Consider the following 17,866-nt stretch of genomic DNA (forward strand, 5'->3'; position numbering starts at 1 on the left):
AAGCCAAGGGTGTGAAGGTCCAACAGAATACTTTGCTTCCATGTAGTGTCGTACGCCCTCTCCAACTCACAGGGTTGTCCATGGGACATATTTTCTATCCCATCCCATCCCATGGCAATTTATGCCTGTCCCATCCCGTCCCATCCCACGGGACATTTCCCATGGGATTCCCATGGTATTAACAATCCTATGGACAACACTGAAAACCACTTTTCGGCTTTTGTTCTATAATTCCTGCTACTTCACATACAATAGATGATTCAGAGGAAAGATTTAAATCCTTGATGAATGAAATAACAGTAAATTTCTTTTGCAATATCAAGTATCGACTACCATGGGAAATACAAGTCTGTGCTGTCCCGTCCCATCCCATCCCATGGGACGTTTCCTATGGGATTCCCATGGGATTCCCATTCCTATGGACAACACTGCCAACTCAAAAGATACATAAAACATGTTCTTTGCCGACAAACGCATCCCTGACAAAACTATCAAAGCGAACCAAATGGTCCAGGGTGCTGCGGCATTTTCTGAAGCCACACTGCAGGTTGGAGAGGAGACTTTGAGACTCGAGATGCCAGGTGAGCCGAGCATCCACCATGCGTTCAAGAGTTTTGCACAGACAACTAGTGAGAGCGATAGGACGGTAAGAGTTGGGATCAGAGGGATCCTTGCCAGGTGCTGGTATGGGCACCACGACTGCCTCTCTCCACGAGGGAGGGAAACAGCCGGACACCCAAATAAAGTTAAATATGTCTAGAAGGAGAAGGAGAGAGACATGTGGGAAATGAGTCAGCAGTTGATAAGAAATATTGTTTGGGCCTGGTGCAGAGTCCTTGCACTTTTGAAGGGCCTCCTGCAGTTCAGAAACAGAAAAGGGTAAATTGTACTTTTCAGAGTTATCGCAGGAAAAGTCACAGCCAGAAGATTCCTGAACAGATTTTCCGAGCGCACTGGGCCACCCTACATTCCTCTGTTAACCAAGGCACATGTGGACGGTTACTACGATGCCTTCGTGCAGGAATCGTCTCCAAGGCGATTTCATTTAAAATTGATGTGAAGAGCTTAGCAGGATGCAATGTGGGATCATCGCCAAGGTATTTTACTTCGAAATTAAAACTAGAACTTGGGAGGAGGCGGGCGGAGCAGAGGGTCTGAAAGGCAGGCCAATCTTCCTTAGTCAGATTCCACCCGCCGTTATAAAGATTATTGTACCGCTCCAGATTAGTTAAAAATTGTAAATTTATAGGAAAGTGATCGCTGCCGCACAGGTCGTCATGTACAGCCCAGTTAAAATCTAGTTACAGTCAGGGCTGACCACTGATAAATCGACTGCTGACACTGTGCTACTGTGAGGACGGCAAAGGGTGTTAGAACCGTCGTTCAAAAGGCAGAGATCACTTTCCATAACAATCCCGGATAATAGTGGGAAGAGGAAGAATTGTAAGCAATGGTGGATGCCAATGAGTTAGCAACATCCTGTACCTCTATGAGGAGCGAGTCCCCAATATGCATATGACCTATTAAGCCTGCTTGAAACCTTTTCTTTATCCTCCTCATGGCCGCCCACACCGCCTGGAAGGAGGTACGGGAGGATAATGAGGACACAAACCTCTGCCACGCAACTTTTCTGCTTTGTTTCAAATGCAGCAAGCACGTGCTCGGCTGCGTTTTAAATGTAGCACACTTTCCGGTGTGGGATGGGAGAAAGCGAGTCGCTGAGTCTTCTTTCTGTCGTGCTGCGTTATCCTGCACTCTTCGGTTAACCAGGGTGTTTCTGTGTCCCTTTCTTCGAAACGGTTGCCGAAGCATCTTCAGCTAGAACGGTAGTAAAAATCTTAAGGGTGGTCTTGATTACTACAATTATCTCAATTAAAACTGGAACTAGAGTAGAAACAGGTGGTGCAACGGGCCTGAAAAGAAGGCCAGTCTGCCTTAGTGAGGTTTCACCCGTTGTTATATAACAATTATTGTCCCCAGAGTAGTTAAAAATCGTTAAATTATTGGAAAGCGATCGTTGCCGCACAGGTCGCCGTGTATAATCCAGTTAAAATCTAATAGTACTTTTGGGCTGACCACTTACAAATCAACTGCTGATACGACAAAAGCTGTTTGTGCCATCGTTTATGAGGTAAATAAAAATCCTAACAACTCTCCCCTAGGGTCAGTCGAAGCCCCAACCCACAAAACGTGGTGCCCATTAAAGTCCCCCAAAAGAAGGACGGGAGCAGGAAGTTGGGTCAAAAGACCCACAAGGTCCTGCCGGGATATCCGAGCTGAAGGAGGAAGATAGACACAACAAATAGTGATAGTCTTGTCCAGGGTAACCTCGGGCAGCAACAGTTTGAAGAGGAGTGAAAAGTGGTATCTGGCTAAACAAAAGGTGGGAGCGAATGAGAAGAGCAGTCCCACCTGAAGGGACGTTTGTCTGCGAGTTCTGACTTTGAAGGAAAAGGAGTTAGAAGGTAGGAGAAGGGTCTCCTGTAGTGCTAAAATATTAGGAGAAACGAGATGGTAGGCATCGGAGCTCTTCAAAACTGGCTCGGATCCCTCGACAGTTCCCCTGAAGGATTGTAGACATGATTTATCTGTGAGGAAAAGACGCAGAGCGCCTCACAGTAACAGGTGGAGTAGAAGTAGGCAGGGATCGGCGGGATTGAGAAAGTGACACAAAACGTCGCTCATCCACATTCATAACCTGCTCGCCAAGAGAAGCAAAGCGATTAGAAATAGGGATTGACTGTGCTGCTGTGGTAGTCCAAGATGTTTTCTGCTGAGTTTTTCTGGCGATCTTTTTGTTTTGTGTTCTTGTCTGTCTGCGGTGTGGTATTCTTGTTCCTTGGTGATTTTGTGTTGCTTACTTGTTGGCGTGAGGTTTCTGACTGGTGAAAGGGGATGCTTGGACTTGTGATGCTTGTGTGGCTTGAGATGCTTATGTGGTTTGATATTTTTGTGATGACTGGGTGCCTCCACAGCTTGCAGAAGGAGGAGGAAGAATAGCCTGGAGGACTGGGACAGGGCCCTCAAAAGAGGCCCATGTCATGTAACGTCTGAATAGACACAGAGGTGGACAGTCGTTTTGTGACAGCTGATGAGTAGGAAATGGAGCTTGAAGTAGAAAGTGCTCTGAGTAGCCACCCACTACGCGACGGCGAACATCGGCGTATGAAACGCCAGATTCCGCACGTACACGTTGAATGGCTGCCTCTTCCTTCCACTTCCGGTAGTCTCTAGAAGAAGCGACATGAGACCCGTCACAGTTTGAACACTTGGCGCTTTCAGAACAATCAGTTGCCGCATGATCTGTATTGGTGCAGTGAAAGCAGCGTGCCAGTTCTGACTTGATGTCAAACTCTGACATCCCAGCAAGGACAGGGCAACGAATGACCTCCTTTGAAGAGTTGAGGGATCGACGTGGAGTCACCTTTATGAGCCCGTCAATAAACTGTTTCCCCTTCCATCGGCGAAGGCCTCAGATGCTATCTGATTTGCGCACTGGACAAGAAATTGTCCAGAGCGCAGATGTCTAACAGCAGAACATTGAGTAGATATATTTCTAAAACCTTTTGCTATTGCAAAAAAGTGAGAGGGACGAGAGCGGCCGCGCCGGCTCTGCGCCCTCCACCAGCAGAAAATGGAGCCAGGCCTCTTCAACATTCTCTCTCACGCATTCTCTCACTCATTCTCTCACTCAATCTCTCACTTCATCTTCACTGTCAGAGGATTTATCTTCTCTGGTGCTTTTTCGCAGGTTCTGTGTTGTTGTTTTTTGTGCCATGATTTAAAGGAATTTGGTTTGTTCCATCGCACCACAAAATCCAACAAGGGGATTCGACCGAGCGGTACCATTTACAACATTTCCAGTAGGGTCACACCAGGGATACATAAGCAATATACTCTGCCCTTCCAAGTATGAAGACCAGACTGACCCCAGCGACAGCCTTCAAGCAAAGCTAGGGCAATACACGACCAGTCGCTTGGTTGGTGTGGCCACACCAACCTCCTGTTTAAGAGAAGTCCAGGCCAGAGAGATGTGTTGGTATGATGGGCTGCAACCCATCAGGGACCTCAACCTCCAGGATCCCATCCTCCTCTGACACGGGTCGCTCTGCACAGCAAACACAGGAGGCCTAAAGGAGGCCACAGAGAAAAAAATGACATCTAAAGAAAGGCATGGTGGGAAACAAGAAGACAGGAGAAAGATGTATGCAGACAGAAGATAGGAAAGATAAAGCTGTAGTATGACAGGGAGATGTTTAATTAGACAAAGAATATAGATGAAAGGGCCAGGTAAGGGAGAACAAGGAAAAGCATAAGAAAAAGGGGTGGGCCAGCTTAGTCAGAGGAAGGCTGGGTGTTCACCACATGGAACGAGAAGCCGGGCCCACGGGGGCATGATGTGGATGCTATAGAATACTGGAAAGTATTTAAGAATAAAGACACAGTAAGTTTTATCCTGGTACTACGAACCAGTGATCACTGTTTCACAAAATACAGCCTTTTCTCTCTGTCATCTTGAAACATTTCAATGCAGATGAGAGCACTGCAAAGGCAATAGACTGATGCACCAAGCAGCTCTGACAGTTGAAGAAGCCCAGCAAGAAGGACTTTTTCAAGATAAAGAGGTAATGCCAGCAAGAGGACAAGAATCAAAGACACATAGCAAAGAGCAGAAATTCCCTAAGCGTCACCTCTCTCTATACCTCACAAAGTTCTTTTTAGTCTCATTGAAGGGGCTCTAGATATTATTTTTAAAAGCAAAACTAGCATGAGGAGAAAAAAGCAGGAAGAAGTTACATTACCATGAGGAAGCATGCACACAGACCCTCATGCTGCATTACTGAGCATACCTCTTGCACAAATCACAAGTTACCAGTTATTTTAAAAACTTTATACTAAAGAACTATTGTTTAGAAAAGACATTTAAAAGCAAAAGAAATCTGTCTATAGGATTTCTTTCCTTGAGATCAAATTCTTATATGGAATCAAGATTTTTATGGTTATTTGTATTGTAATTCCTTTTTATAATACACTCAATAAAACTTCTCTTTCCTCTGATCCCACCTGATCCTTCCAGGTCTGTGGAAGTACAATGTGGTATATTTCCTTCCACTGATCTATCCCAGAAGGAGTCACTGCCAAGATCCTGTCTTCTATTCCTGATGGATATAACAAATGGCATAACTCTTGTAGTTGTGGCCCAACAGTTTGCAGTATTAATCCTGAAACAGCTGCATGTGTATGTTCCAATCCTCTGTCTGTAGAATTGACAAGAACATCAGCCTGAAACACACATGCATAAAAAAAATAAATCTCAAACATCGATGCAATAATGTCATCATCAACTGCAAAAGTTCTTTTTTCAATGCCATCATCATCATCATCATCATCTTTACTCCACTGTTATCATTTATTTTCTTTGTCTATTTCATATGTCAGTTGGCTTCTTCGCGTCTTGTTTATGCTCTAGCTTGTAGGTCCTTTGTTGGCCTTTGATCTGCTTGAAAGGTGGACAATCAATTAAGCTTTCCCTGATACACTTTTTATATAATGTTATATCACTATTTATAAAATCTCCCTATTATGACTTGCCAGAATTCAGGAACAGCCTGAAATAGCTGAGAGGGGTCTTAGTATGGTAATTGATCAGCCTGCTTTCCTTCCATGACCCATGACTTCAACCAACTATAAATTCAAGCTTATTTAAATGTAAAAAATAAAGCCCTTCAACCATTTCACAATGCTTTCCTTTGTCATTTTTGCTTTCGCTTGGTCATAATAACTGATTTTGTCACTGTTGCGCTAGGTTGAACATTTATAGGAAAACTTCAGGTAAGAGAAATCGATCAATGCACATATAATATACAAGTGCATGGTAGACAGATTCTCTCTTAAAATGCACAGTACTTTTAAGTGATTTATGAAGAAAATCACAATAGAGAAGAAACATCTGGCAAAAGAAATCTTATTTTTATAAACAAGAGACTTACGCAAAAGGTCGTTAATGAAACACTATCGACTGATGACAACGGTGTTTTAAAAAACCAAATTAAGAGAAAATGCATTTTTGTGAGATTTTAGCCAAAAATCTACAGATATATTTAATACGTACCTCCAAACTACAATAATGTTGACAAAACTTACAAAATATCCCAATGACTCAAAAGAAAATCATGTGTGCCATCGTGGAATTTGTTCTCTGTATGTGCATTGCCAAGCACTCATCTTTGCACAGTAAGATGGTGGCTGAACGTGTTCAAACAACACGTCTCTGTTGATAATATTTCGGGTTGATAACTACTCCTGTCATCGGAGATTGACTCGTCTTTTGGACCTAGATGAATATAGTAAACCCTCGATTTTGCTATCCTTGATGTAACAATTTCCTCACTATAACGTTCGTTTTAGGTGGTCCCGGAGAAAGCCCCATATACCCAATGCTTTCCAATCTTTAATTATACGTTCCTAGAATTATCGGTTTCCTCGGTTTCACGTTTTTTTTCCCCTGCTCCTTCCCATATATATCTAACCCTGATTTAATCTGTCTCCGATTTAACGTTTTCAATAAGAAAATGCCCCCAACACCGCTCGCGGCTGCATTTTATTCCAGTACAGTATACTGTGCATGTACCGCCACTGTAATTACAGCTAACGTGCTGTCATCACGCCGTCGACAACTCCCTCCCTACCAACATCCCAACTCGAGACCCGTCTTTGGATGTAGTCCTTTCTTGCTTGTTGCTATGCAAGCGCTTTCTTGCGTACAGCCCTACAACCATGGCAACAAAAGGTAAAGTGCTTTCGCTTGCAGAAAAGAAACGTGAAAAGAAATGACATGGCAAAACGTCTTGGCTTGCCGCCATCCACCCTGAACACGATAATGACCAACCCCATTCCATAAGGGAAGCTGCAAGAGTTTCATCTAAAAAGAGGAAGCATGCCAAAGAATCCCCTCTTGCTGACCTTGAGGACAGTTTACTCAAGTGGTTCAATCATCAAATGTGCCCCTGTGTGGACCGATCCTGAAGGAAAAGGCGAAAACAATCGCTGATCGCCTGAGTATCCAGAATTTTCAAGCATCCAATGGTTGGATTGGCAATTTCAAAACACGGCATGGAACACCGTACAATGCAGCTGCAGGTGAGAGTGCGAACGTGGATCAAGTCATTGTGAATCACTGGAAGACTGTGACACTGCCGCAGCATTTACATGGCTACAAACAAGTGACGAAACTGACTATTTTTTTTCTTTTTTTGCTTTGTTGCTTGACAAAATTCTGAACTTGCGGAGAGAAAAATGTCAAGGAAAAGAATAAAATTAAAGAACGAATTACGGTTCTGTTGTGTTGTAATGCGGACAGGAGTGACAAGCTTGAGCCCTTGGTGATCGGGAAGGTAAAGAAGCCACGTGCCTTCAAAAACGTTCGCAACCCTTTTGTAAGTATGCAAACCAAACAGAAGTTTGTCCAGTTCCTGAGGTCTTTAGACGCAACAATGAGAATTTGTTCTCGAAAACTAAATCTCTTCATTGACCATTGCGCTGCGCATCCGCCAGGTATACAACTCTAAAATGGGAAGATTGTGTTTCTTCCTGCAGGCTGCACTAGCTAGCTGCAGCCTCTAAATAGTGGGATCATCCGGAATTTCAAGCATTTCTATCGTATAAAGATAGTGCAAAAACTTGTGACCATGCGTGCGTGATGTTTCGAACATGAAACTTGACATCTTAAGAGCGCTAAACTTTGTGCATGCACCATGGACTACAATTAAGCCGTCAACTATCCCAAAATGCTAAGCCAAGGCTGGTTTCAAGATTCAGCCAGTTGTGCCGGACGTCGTGCATGATGGTGATGATACTGACGTGGTGAGCCGGAATAATGAAGTTCGACAAGATGATTGGGACAGAGTAACCTCTGGTGCATCTGAATTCAACTTCGGCGATTTCGTTATTTGCGACGAAAACATGGAAACTTGCGGTGTACCTTGAAGAAATATACGAGGAAGCTGAGGCTGTCACAGTATATATATAGATCATAAACTACTAGTCATCAGATCGGGGAGGTGAAGTGAACGCATCAGAGGTGCTAATATCAACAGCCCAAGAGGTTCTAGAACGACAGAAGAATGAGTATTATCCATAGGTCACAAATGACATTCTAGATATCTGTGATCAAAGGAGGGGATTGAAGAGAGAAAAGAGATGCCAACCATCAAAGAGATCCTACTGTCAACAACCCAGGAGGTTCTATGGCTTTTAAAAAAAACAGCCATGGGTCACGAATGACATTCAAGATCTCGGCGAAACCAACGACAGGGGCATCAGATTCCTAGTCTGAAAGCGAAGCGGCTCTCAAACATCCCCGAAATTCGCCTTTTTTGAAGAAAGGACAAAGAAATAAGTAACAGCCATAGGTCACAAATGACATTCTAGATCTCTGTGATCAAAGGAGGTCCTTGAAGAGAAAGATGATATGCCAACCATAAGCAGCTACCAAATACAAAGAAGTGAACTGTCATATAAAAGAAAATGAATCCAGCTAGAGAGAACTGGATCGAAAACCAATGGTAGGACATAGTGGATGGAATGACATGAAGTGACAGCAAGAAGGCCTACCGACTTCAAAAGACCCTCACTAAGACAGATCAGCACAAGACCTCAGTCAATGAAGACTGCAATGGCCATCTTCTCACAGAAAGCAATGCTGTACTCAACCACCGAGTACTGCGAGAATGAGGACAACTTCCAGTAAAACTTAAAAACAAAAGTAAGAGGGAAGTTCGTTGCAAGGTGCAGCGTTAAAAGATGTCAACATGAAAAATACTAGCAATGAAAAAAGAAGGCAAGTGACAATTTTATATATATATATGCAAACAACAAACTTACATCAAGGATACTCATGTGCGCACCTAGAACATCACACACACCACTGACACATCATCTGAGGTTGAGCAGCTGGACAGCAGATGGCACAAACGATTGCAGGTGTCTGTTACTTTTACATGTTGGCATGGAATAACATTTACCTGAGCTTAGCAATAAAAATTCTCTCGTTAGTACCTGTTCAGGTATTGACAAAATGAGTGAAGCTTTCCTTACTACTTTTTGGTCACAGAAAGAATCTAAGTCCCCATGTTTGATACCAAGTATCATAGAGCAGATGTGGACATTACTGTTTAGACTATTCCTATCATGGACAGAGAGATTGCAAAACCCTCATACGAAACGCAGAAGGTACATTCTTTGTTGGGCACGTTTAACAATGTGTTCGGTGTTTAAATTCCATTTGAGTTAGGAATCAAAAATAGTTCCCAGGTACCTGAAAGAGTTAACAGTTTCAACAGGTTTACTGTGTATCAAATTGGGAGCAACAAAATCATCTTTGATTCTCCTAAAGTCTATAATTACTACTTACCAGGCTTGAGATAGTGAACCAGCAGACCTACCAGTCCTACAGGAACAGGTCGAATGATCTGTACAGGCTGAAGGGACGAAAGTCGCCAGGCCTTCATAATATGCCATCTGAGCAGCTCGAGGATGGGGAAGAAACTACAAAGGCCCTGAATGTCCTGTGTCAAATAGTCTGGAAACGCAAGGATTGGCCCAAGGAATGAACGCAGTCACTAATCATACCCATCCCCCCCAAAAAAAGAAGCAGTAAACAGTGTCAAAACTACAGAACCATAAGCCATATCAGCCACCCAAGCAAAGGTATGCCGAAGGACATACAGAAGTGTATCAGAACAACCGCAGAGGAGCTGCTAGCAGAAGAACAGGCTGGCTTTAGACCACGTAGAAGCACAGTTGAGCGGATCGTCAACTGTCGCATTCTCAGTACAAAAGCATCTTCAGCATCAGCGGGACCTCTACTAAAACTTCATTGGCTTTTAAAAGGCATTTGAGTCTGGCACGACGGGTCCTTAGCATGTGATGCGAAAATTTTAACCTTAAAGGCGGCCTCGTTCAAGTCACAGAAGCGCTGCATAACAGCTCAACGAAATCAGAAATGCTAAATAACCTAAAAAAGAGAAAAGTTATGGTCAACGGCAGCGGCAAAGCAGAGATCGCTATGAATGGGGTATAACTCGAAGACGTCAGCTGCTTCAAGTGTCTGGGAGCCACCGTGTGCGGACGTTTTGCCGATGGACGTTTCGCCGCCGGACTTTTTGCCGACCGGACGTTTAGCCAACAGACTTTTCGACGCATTATGTCAGAGAGAGAGAGCTTACTTACTTCTCAAAGAATGAAAGTAACTACTAGATTACACAAACATTCTTTATTTCAAACAAATTTTACACACAGACTTCACAGACAGTTCACTATGATTGTCACAGATTATGCGCAACAGCTTTGAGAAAAACTCAAACCTCCTCCTGTGCGTACCTTGCAACAAGCGCTTGCAGTCGTGTGTTGACTACTTCGTACTGCTTGTTTTTTCGCACCATGACGCCCATGGCAAGCTGTTCCATCATAAGCTCGGTGCTTGCCTGCTCCTTGCGTAACTTGCTGACAAGCCTGCCAAGTGTTGGGTGCGTGACAGACATTCGCTTATCAAAGGCACGGTGCCAGCCTTCGACCGAGTTATTAGTTCTGGGCAGGTTGTCTCCCACACGATTGTCGACGTTCCACATGGCGACGTCGAATTTCGGGCGTCGACGGCTTCCTCGCTGCACAATGCCCAGCCATGTAATTTCAAAGTAGGCGAGGAAGTCTGAAAGCGTCTCGTCAGTGTCGGCATCCAGCGAATCCATTAGCTGTTGAAACGCCTCGATGACGTCGTCAGGAGGCACGAAAGCCAAGGCCTGAATGATCTTGATGAGAAGAGAGTTCTCTGGCTCCAAGTACCAATCTTGTAGTCCAAGCGACTGGAGGTTTCTCCAAAGACATTGGCCAAAGTGAAAAAAACACCCTTGCGAGAGAAATGTGTGAGCTAACGGTTCACATGAGGAGGGATAGTGAGAGAGAGTTCACTGATACATTGATACAATGGCGAGAGCAACGTGTGAGCTAAGGGGCGTCACACACTTGACTTCGGCTAAAGGTCCCGCGTGAAATGCCGAAATGAATGCCGAAATGTTCGTCGACAAAACGTCCGTCGGCTGAGGGCCCCGCGCCGAAACCTCCGTCGACGAAACATACGTTGGCTAAACGTCCGGTCGGCAAAACGTCCGGCGTCGAAACGTCCGTGTACCGGGAGCCACCCTTTCCAAGGACAGCAGCTCCATGCCAGATGTCCTCATCAGGATCACAACACCAATAGCGGCAATGGCTAGATTAGACAGGATCTGGCTTAGCCATAAGATAAGGTTCACTACCAAGGACAAGCTGTACAAATCCCTGATAGTGCCCATCCTGCTCTACGGATGTTACGTGATGTTACGCGTGGACTCTGCTCGCCGACACGGAAAGGAGAATCCAGACATTGGAGAACAAGTGGCTGAGGAGGGAGGCTGCTCCTGATCTCATACAAAGAACATAAAACCAATGACTTTGTACGAAAGAAGATGGCCACACTCGTAGGACACCAGGAACCTCTACTTTCAACACTCAAGCGACGTAAGCTGGTCTTCTTTGGTCATGTGACCCGACACGACACCCTGTCGAGAACTGTCCTTCAATGTACCTTGGAGTGTGGTCGACGCCGCGATGGTCAGAGGAAGAACTGACTTACAAAGGTCAAAGACTGGACAGGTCGTCGTGTACAGGACCTACGGACTATCGCCCACAATATCGCCGCATCTATCCATGTGATCCCCCCAACAACAGGTGGCCGTCAAGGGACTACTGATTGATTGTCCAACAAAACAAGTACAGTGGAACCTCGGCTAGCGAACGCCTCCGATAGCGAACATTTCGGATAACGAACAAAAATTTCGTTAAAAATTTGCTCCAGTTACCGAACAAAACTTCGGATAACGAACAGCCACGTCACCCACACGTGACTGACCAGCATGACAGACCAAGTATTATTCGCGCTCGAGACACAGTTACGATCGGCCAAGCGTTATATCTTTCTTATGTAGTGAATTTTGTGATTAAAAAATGTGTGTGAGTGGGGAGGGGGGAGAAATCGCAGTCGTTTGTAGAAAAGTCTTTCCCTAACAGTGCGATAGGCAATAGGAGACTAAACATATGTTCGATGATAATGTGATGTATTACCGAAAAGTGTTACAAAAATGGCAGAAGCAACACTGCTGCAACAGACACTGGACAAGATTTTCCTTCAACCTCAAAGCGACAGAAAAAAGAAGTCACGCCCGATTTTTACAATGCCACATATGCTGATGGAAGGGGAACCCAAGCAGTAATTCCACCCCTTACTCCCCACACCTCCATCCATCCACGCCGTCAAAACGTTAAGTTTTCTTATGTTTAAATGCTTTCCTTAATGTTTTTGTGTTTATTTAACTCCAGTTATATTGTATTATAACTGTTCTCATTAAAAAAAATACTTATATAGCCTGTAACTTTCAAATATATTAGCGAGTCAACAGCTGCTGGAAACCAATTAAATCTACTTCCTTTATTTCTTATGGGAAAAATTGTTTCGGATAACAAACATTTCGGACAATGAACAACTTTCCAGAACGGACTGTGGTCATTAACCGAGGTTCCGCTGTACTTGCAGAAAAAGTAGATTGATCCCCACATCCGAATGAAAATTATTGTTCATTAAAATATTCATATTACTGTTTAATACCCCTACCTTTTAAGAGGTCTGGTAAGAAAGAAGGCATACCTTGAATTTTTGAAGCTCGTCAACTGCAATTTTTATACGATGAGAGGTACCACTCGTAGTCTCAGCTGAAAACAGTTACCACCTTAAATAAATTTGTGAAACACTTTGAAACATTTTATTTATACTGCACAACAAGCCTGCTACTATACCGAGTGCAGAAAATGCGTGCATTGTATTCTTTGAGTAGTATGAAATAATGTGTTCAGTGTTAGATGGTCAGATATTTAGATGTTTTTATATATTCTGTCACACGAGCTAATTGTTCTAAACTAATTGTTAATTTTCATCACATTAAATAGCTTGAGAATTTGTATGATGCAAGACATGTGCTTTAAATAATTTACTATAGGAAAATTAGCAACACATATAGTGTATCTGAACTTCAAGACATCATCTGCACCTGAAAATATATTACATACATGGGCGGTTCTACCATGAGGAAACTAGGCTGTCGCTACTCGCTTAGGGCGCAGTCACGGAAGGGGAGGGGGCGCAAGAATGGCCTTTAGTCGTTTTTTGAAAAGCATAATGTTAGGGGAAAATATCATTTTCATAGAATGACATTTGCAGGACACCTTTTTTTATGATTGTAGGTTCACTTCACCACAGAGTTTCTCAGTACATGCATTGCAGGAAAGCCCCATTATCTGACGGTGTGAAGGCATGTTGAGGCGACATGTGTGAAGTGACGCACTAACAGGAAAGTGAAGGGTGGGTGGGTGAGGGGAAGAGGGGCAGTGTTGATGGATGGAGAAGAAACTGTAATCAGAAAAAGAGAGAAGAGAAAGACTGAAAGGGCCTAAGAGGGGTAACCTATTGGAGAAAGGGCAATGTACAGATTAAGTCTCAAAGAAACCTTGTCATTACAAACTTCTGGGTACATATACATGGGGTAGTCAACTATATTCATAGAACTTGATACACACTTACGCCTCTCTCTGAAAATGACATCAGTATACCATCCTTCACACCGCATCAGATATTTACTACTGATGTCCATCAGAGTTTTCAGCTGGGATGTATCACTGATGTACAGCACTATATCATTAAAGGTGTCTTCTCTCTCCATGTGTTCACAGATGGCACACAGCATTGTTTTAAACGTTTTCACTTGTAAACCATCACTCAGCTGTACAGGCAAAGCCAGGTTTAAATTTTTAGATGATGCAAAGTCAAAAGCTTGGGTGCATGCAGCTAAGATGAAGTCTCTCATTTTATCTGAGGTGGGTTCTGGTACATACATCACAACCACATGCTTTTCCTTCTCTTCCATTGTGGGCCTTAATGGCAAAATAAACTGTTGTGAAGGAGACGGTCTAAGTTTGGCCGCATAAGGCTTGACTTCTGTTGAAAGAAAACCTATAAAAAAAGAAAAAAAAATCCTAAAATGTTATTCTGATTAAGCAGAGGCATACATACATCATCATCACAAAACATGGTATTTCTATCATTTCATCAGTTCCATTCTGCTCTTTAAAAAAAAAGATACTGCCTCCCAGTTGTTAACTTCTTTTACAAGTTATTATTGCCTTATTATCATTTTGGAACTGGGAAATGAAGTTATAACACTTTTCTTACAGGCAAATGCATGCATGCACACAGACATATATATGCATGTGCATATGCGCATGGTAGGCTTGTCTTAGTGAATAATTAACCAACTGCAAGCTTCACTAAGGTTTACTGCACACAAGAAAATTAGTGCACATGTATAATTAATCAAGACAGGGGATTTTTATAGCCCCTGGTAGACACCTGCTGACATGTATATGCCTCAACCGAATATTGATGCAATATTTAGAAATAATACGTCTATCGACACTGACCTAATTATCAGATGAACTAGACTAAAAGATAGATCAGAAAAACTAGAAACTGATTAACTAACCCCAAAAAATAACCATATTATAGGTAAACTGACTATGAAAGAGCGATCAAACCCTGCCATCCATAAAACCTAGAATTAGCAATATGCCTATCACAAGGCATCAAGATAATCATGCATAAAGGTTGTTAAGAATAATGTTTACAGAAGAGGTGCGTTTTCAGTGCACGTTTAAAGAATTCAATAGTGGGTAGGTGGCGGATATGTTACTAAAAAGAGAGTTAGAAACTAGATACACTCTACTTTCCTGAACAGCACAAGCTGATCAAAAACAATGGAAGTAAAAGTAACTGTGAAATCACCGCAGGGAGAAACGTATATACCAGAAATTCTTCGTTCGTGAAGACATTTCATACCACAGAGAAAAGGTGAGAAGAGGATGATAACACTAAAGAATACAGTGCAGAACATGAAATACCAGAAACAGTTCCTAGCCAGACCGAAGACATAAAAAATACATCAACTCCGGAAACCAGAAGAACAATAGAAGAAAGACAATTCCCAAAAGGCTTAATGACTATGTGTTGAAATAATCAGTGAAAAGGATAACATTTCACTTCTGGAATAATCAAATTGTGTAGTGAATTATTTTGAGGATTATATATTTAATTCAAATACAGACCAGGCTAAGTAATTATTTTCCTTCACATACATAAGGAGACACCATGTAGGGGAAAGAATCGTCTTTTTGTTGTTATATTACACTTAGATCTTTGTGGTTAAAATGAGAAGTGAAACCCAGTGACATTTAGTTTTGTAAATGCTAGATATATTCATATCGATTGATTACTTCTCATTTTGTATTTGCTAGCTTATTACATAAAAAGCATACTAAACTAATGTTTGCAAGAACAATATGTGTACCTTTGAATAAGTGGATGCATTTAATATGATTATAAGTTTTTTTTTCGTAATTATTTGAAATCAAACTTATTATAGAAAAAAGTAGGGTTGTCCAATCCTACACTGACCTATTTAAAAATGTTTAAACAATAATGACTCATAGCTTGAGAATCGTAATCTATAAACTCATCTGGGTCTGCATTATTACTAGAAACAAAAAAATAAGAAACAGAATGAGACAGAGAGCAGACAGGCTCAGTCAGTCGTCCCTTATGGTTGGGGGTCACAGGGATAGATACTGCAGCTGACAGGGCCCCCCCTCCCCCCGCACTCTTGTCTACTGTGGGCGACAGTCAGCAAGTCCTGTACAGGACGACCAGTCCAGTCTTTGACCTTCGTAAGTTAGTTCTTCCTATGACCACTGCGACGTCGACCTCCCTACTGCCTGTACACAGACAGGTACTACACCAGTTTACCTTTCATCAAGGACCTCCAACAGCCAGGCTTCAATGGAACAGTTCAGAGAAGCAGAGTGGGCCTGCCACAGGACTTCAGGTGCCTAAAGAAAACCATGATGCTGCGGTGGGTCGACAAGGAGATGGCTGTCCTTTCAACCATTCACAGGCCCTAGATGATCACTGTGAAGACTTACACTGGTGATAAGAAACCCACAGCTATTCTCACTAAACAGTGATGTCTCTTTCAATGGATATAGGAAGGATGTTGACAGGGCAAACAGAAAAAGTAGTGGTGACCAACATCATGGAGTGGACAGACCACAAGATGGGAGACCTACTGAAAGGAACGAAGAATAGGCCCCAATGGCATACCTTCACCATTGCTGCTCATCATGTGTCCCCAACGACTGGTTGCAGGTAGAGAGAGAGGAAAATTACAGGAATAGTTGCAGAACTAGCTCCATAATACACTGGCATAAAACCAACAATAAACACCATCGTAAAAATGAATTCTTTCATCAGACAAATGTGTCTAAATTAGATGTTGATTCATAAGAACAGCCAATTACTTAAAAGTTTGTGCATAGACAGCTTAACGCCCTTCAGAATTTTCTAACTTCATAAAGCTAGTGGATATCTGATAGGAGAAATAAGAAACAGCATTCGCAATATCATTAATTAAAGTACAAAAATTTTATATTTGCACCTAAGCAGAGAGGCTGAAGTCTTAGCTGATTCCACATCCTATGATCTGATTGTCCTTCAAAAACATGAAATGGTGGGTTGTGTAGAACTGGTGTTTTACCCTAAGGCTATATCAGGGCAGGCAGTCTGCCCTGTAAATAGATGCCACATGTAGAGAAAGAACAGCATGCCCAAGAGCTTTGTGACAGGTGCTAACCATTGCACCACTGGACCACCAGGGGGGTTGGGAGTGGGCAGAGGTAAGGGGTAGGACTGACTACCTATGCATCATGATTCACAAGTGGTTCTCAGTTTAGTTCTGTAAGATTAGAAAAGAAGGTGTTCACAGTGATATGAACTTATGACATGTTCTCTGGTTTTTCTCAAAAGAAAAAAAATGGCCAAAAAAACTTACCAAAAGCTACTGGTATAACTCAATTATCAATCTCTTGAATTCAGAGATACCAACTTTGACTGATGAGATCTGATACTGAATAGCCAGAAAAGATGGACAAACAGACTTAAGAAAAGCAAACAGTGAATTTAGTGAAACTACAGCATGTCGACTTCTGACAAACAAAGGTCAGAAATCCAAATGAAACAGAAAGATGATGTCACCTATAAGCTATTGCTATAAAAAAAAGGGGGTGGGGGGGTCAGAATAGAAAAAAACAAACAGGGCCATATCAGAGTGACACTTAAATGAAAGCATTCTGATAAGAGAAAGCCAGATGGTAAGCCCAATCTCAATGGTAGCATAAAAGCTGTCCTGTAACCTTATGGTGATAGGAAACGTGTTAGAACCCTCACTTGTTTTGAGAGATTAAAGTCTATCTCCTCTCCTCTGCTATTTTACCTTCATCAAGCCTGAGTCAAATACCCATTCCATTGCATTACACAGCTATCACGCCAGCTAGTGCCTACATCTGTTCTAGTTACTATGCTGTTTTCCCCATGCAGACTTCATGAGACGAATCATTAGGACATCAAGAGATGGTGAAATGCACAACAGTTTCTATACACTTAATTGATTAACCCTCAAAAACCACTCTTCAAGTTTCCCTTTTTCACATCTTTAACTAGCCATCCTCTTTCAGTATACACATACTTACTCTCATACATACCTCTTTCTAAGATTTTCTTGTACTGAGGGCACCACTCAGTCTGGCCTTCATGAAAGGGTAGTACCAATACTTGACAGTCTGTGTATTTACATCACCCTGGCATAGCAGCAAGTGGCGTTTCCTTGGAGATACTGCT

The 17,866-nt window shown here is 42.6% G+C and overlaps 1 protein-coding gene across 1 annotated transcript in view; it reads right to left on the reverse strand.

Moving 5' to 3' along the window:
- The window catches only part of LOC112563610, a 61,534-nt gene extending 43,668 nt beyond the window's left edge, over positions 1–17,866 (reverse strand). Inside the window, exons 1-4 of the mRNA XM_025237734.1 lie at positions 17,731–17,866; positions 13,667–14,095; positions 12,737–12,801; positions 5,065–5,283 (exon numbers count right to left, since the gene is read on the reverse strand). Coding sequence (XP_025093519.1) covers positions 5,065–5,283; positions 12,737–12,801; positions 13,667–14,009 — 627 coding nt within the window. The 5' untranslated portion in view covers positions 14,010–14,095; positions 17,731–17,866. The remainder of the gene's footprint in view (positions 1–5,064; positions 5,284–12,736; positions 12,802–13,666; positions 14,096–17,730) is intronic.

Source organism: Pomacea canaliculata, linkage group LG5 (genome assembly GCF_003073045.1).
Source record: "Pomacea canaliculata isolate SZHN2017 linkage group LG5, ASM307304v1, whole genome shotgun sequence".
Lineage (NCBI taxonomy): Eukaryota > Metazoa > Mollusca > Gastropoda > Architaenioglossa > Ampullariidae > Pomacea > Pomacea canaliculata.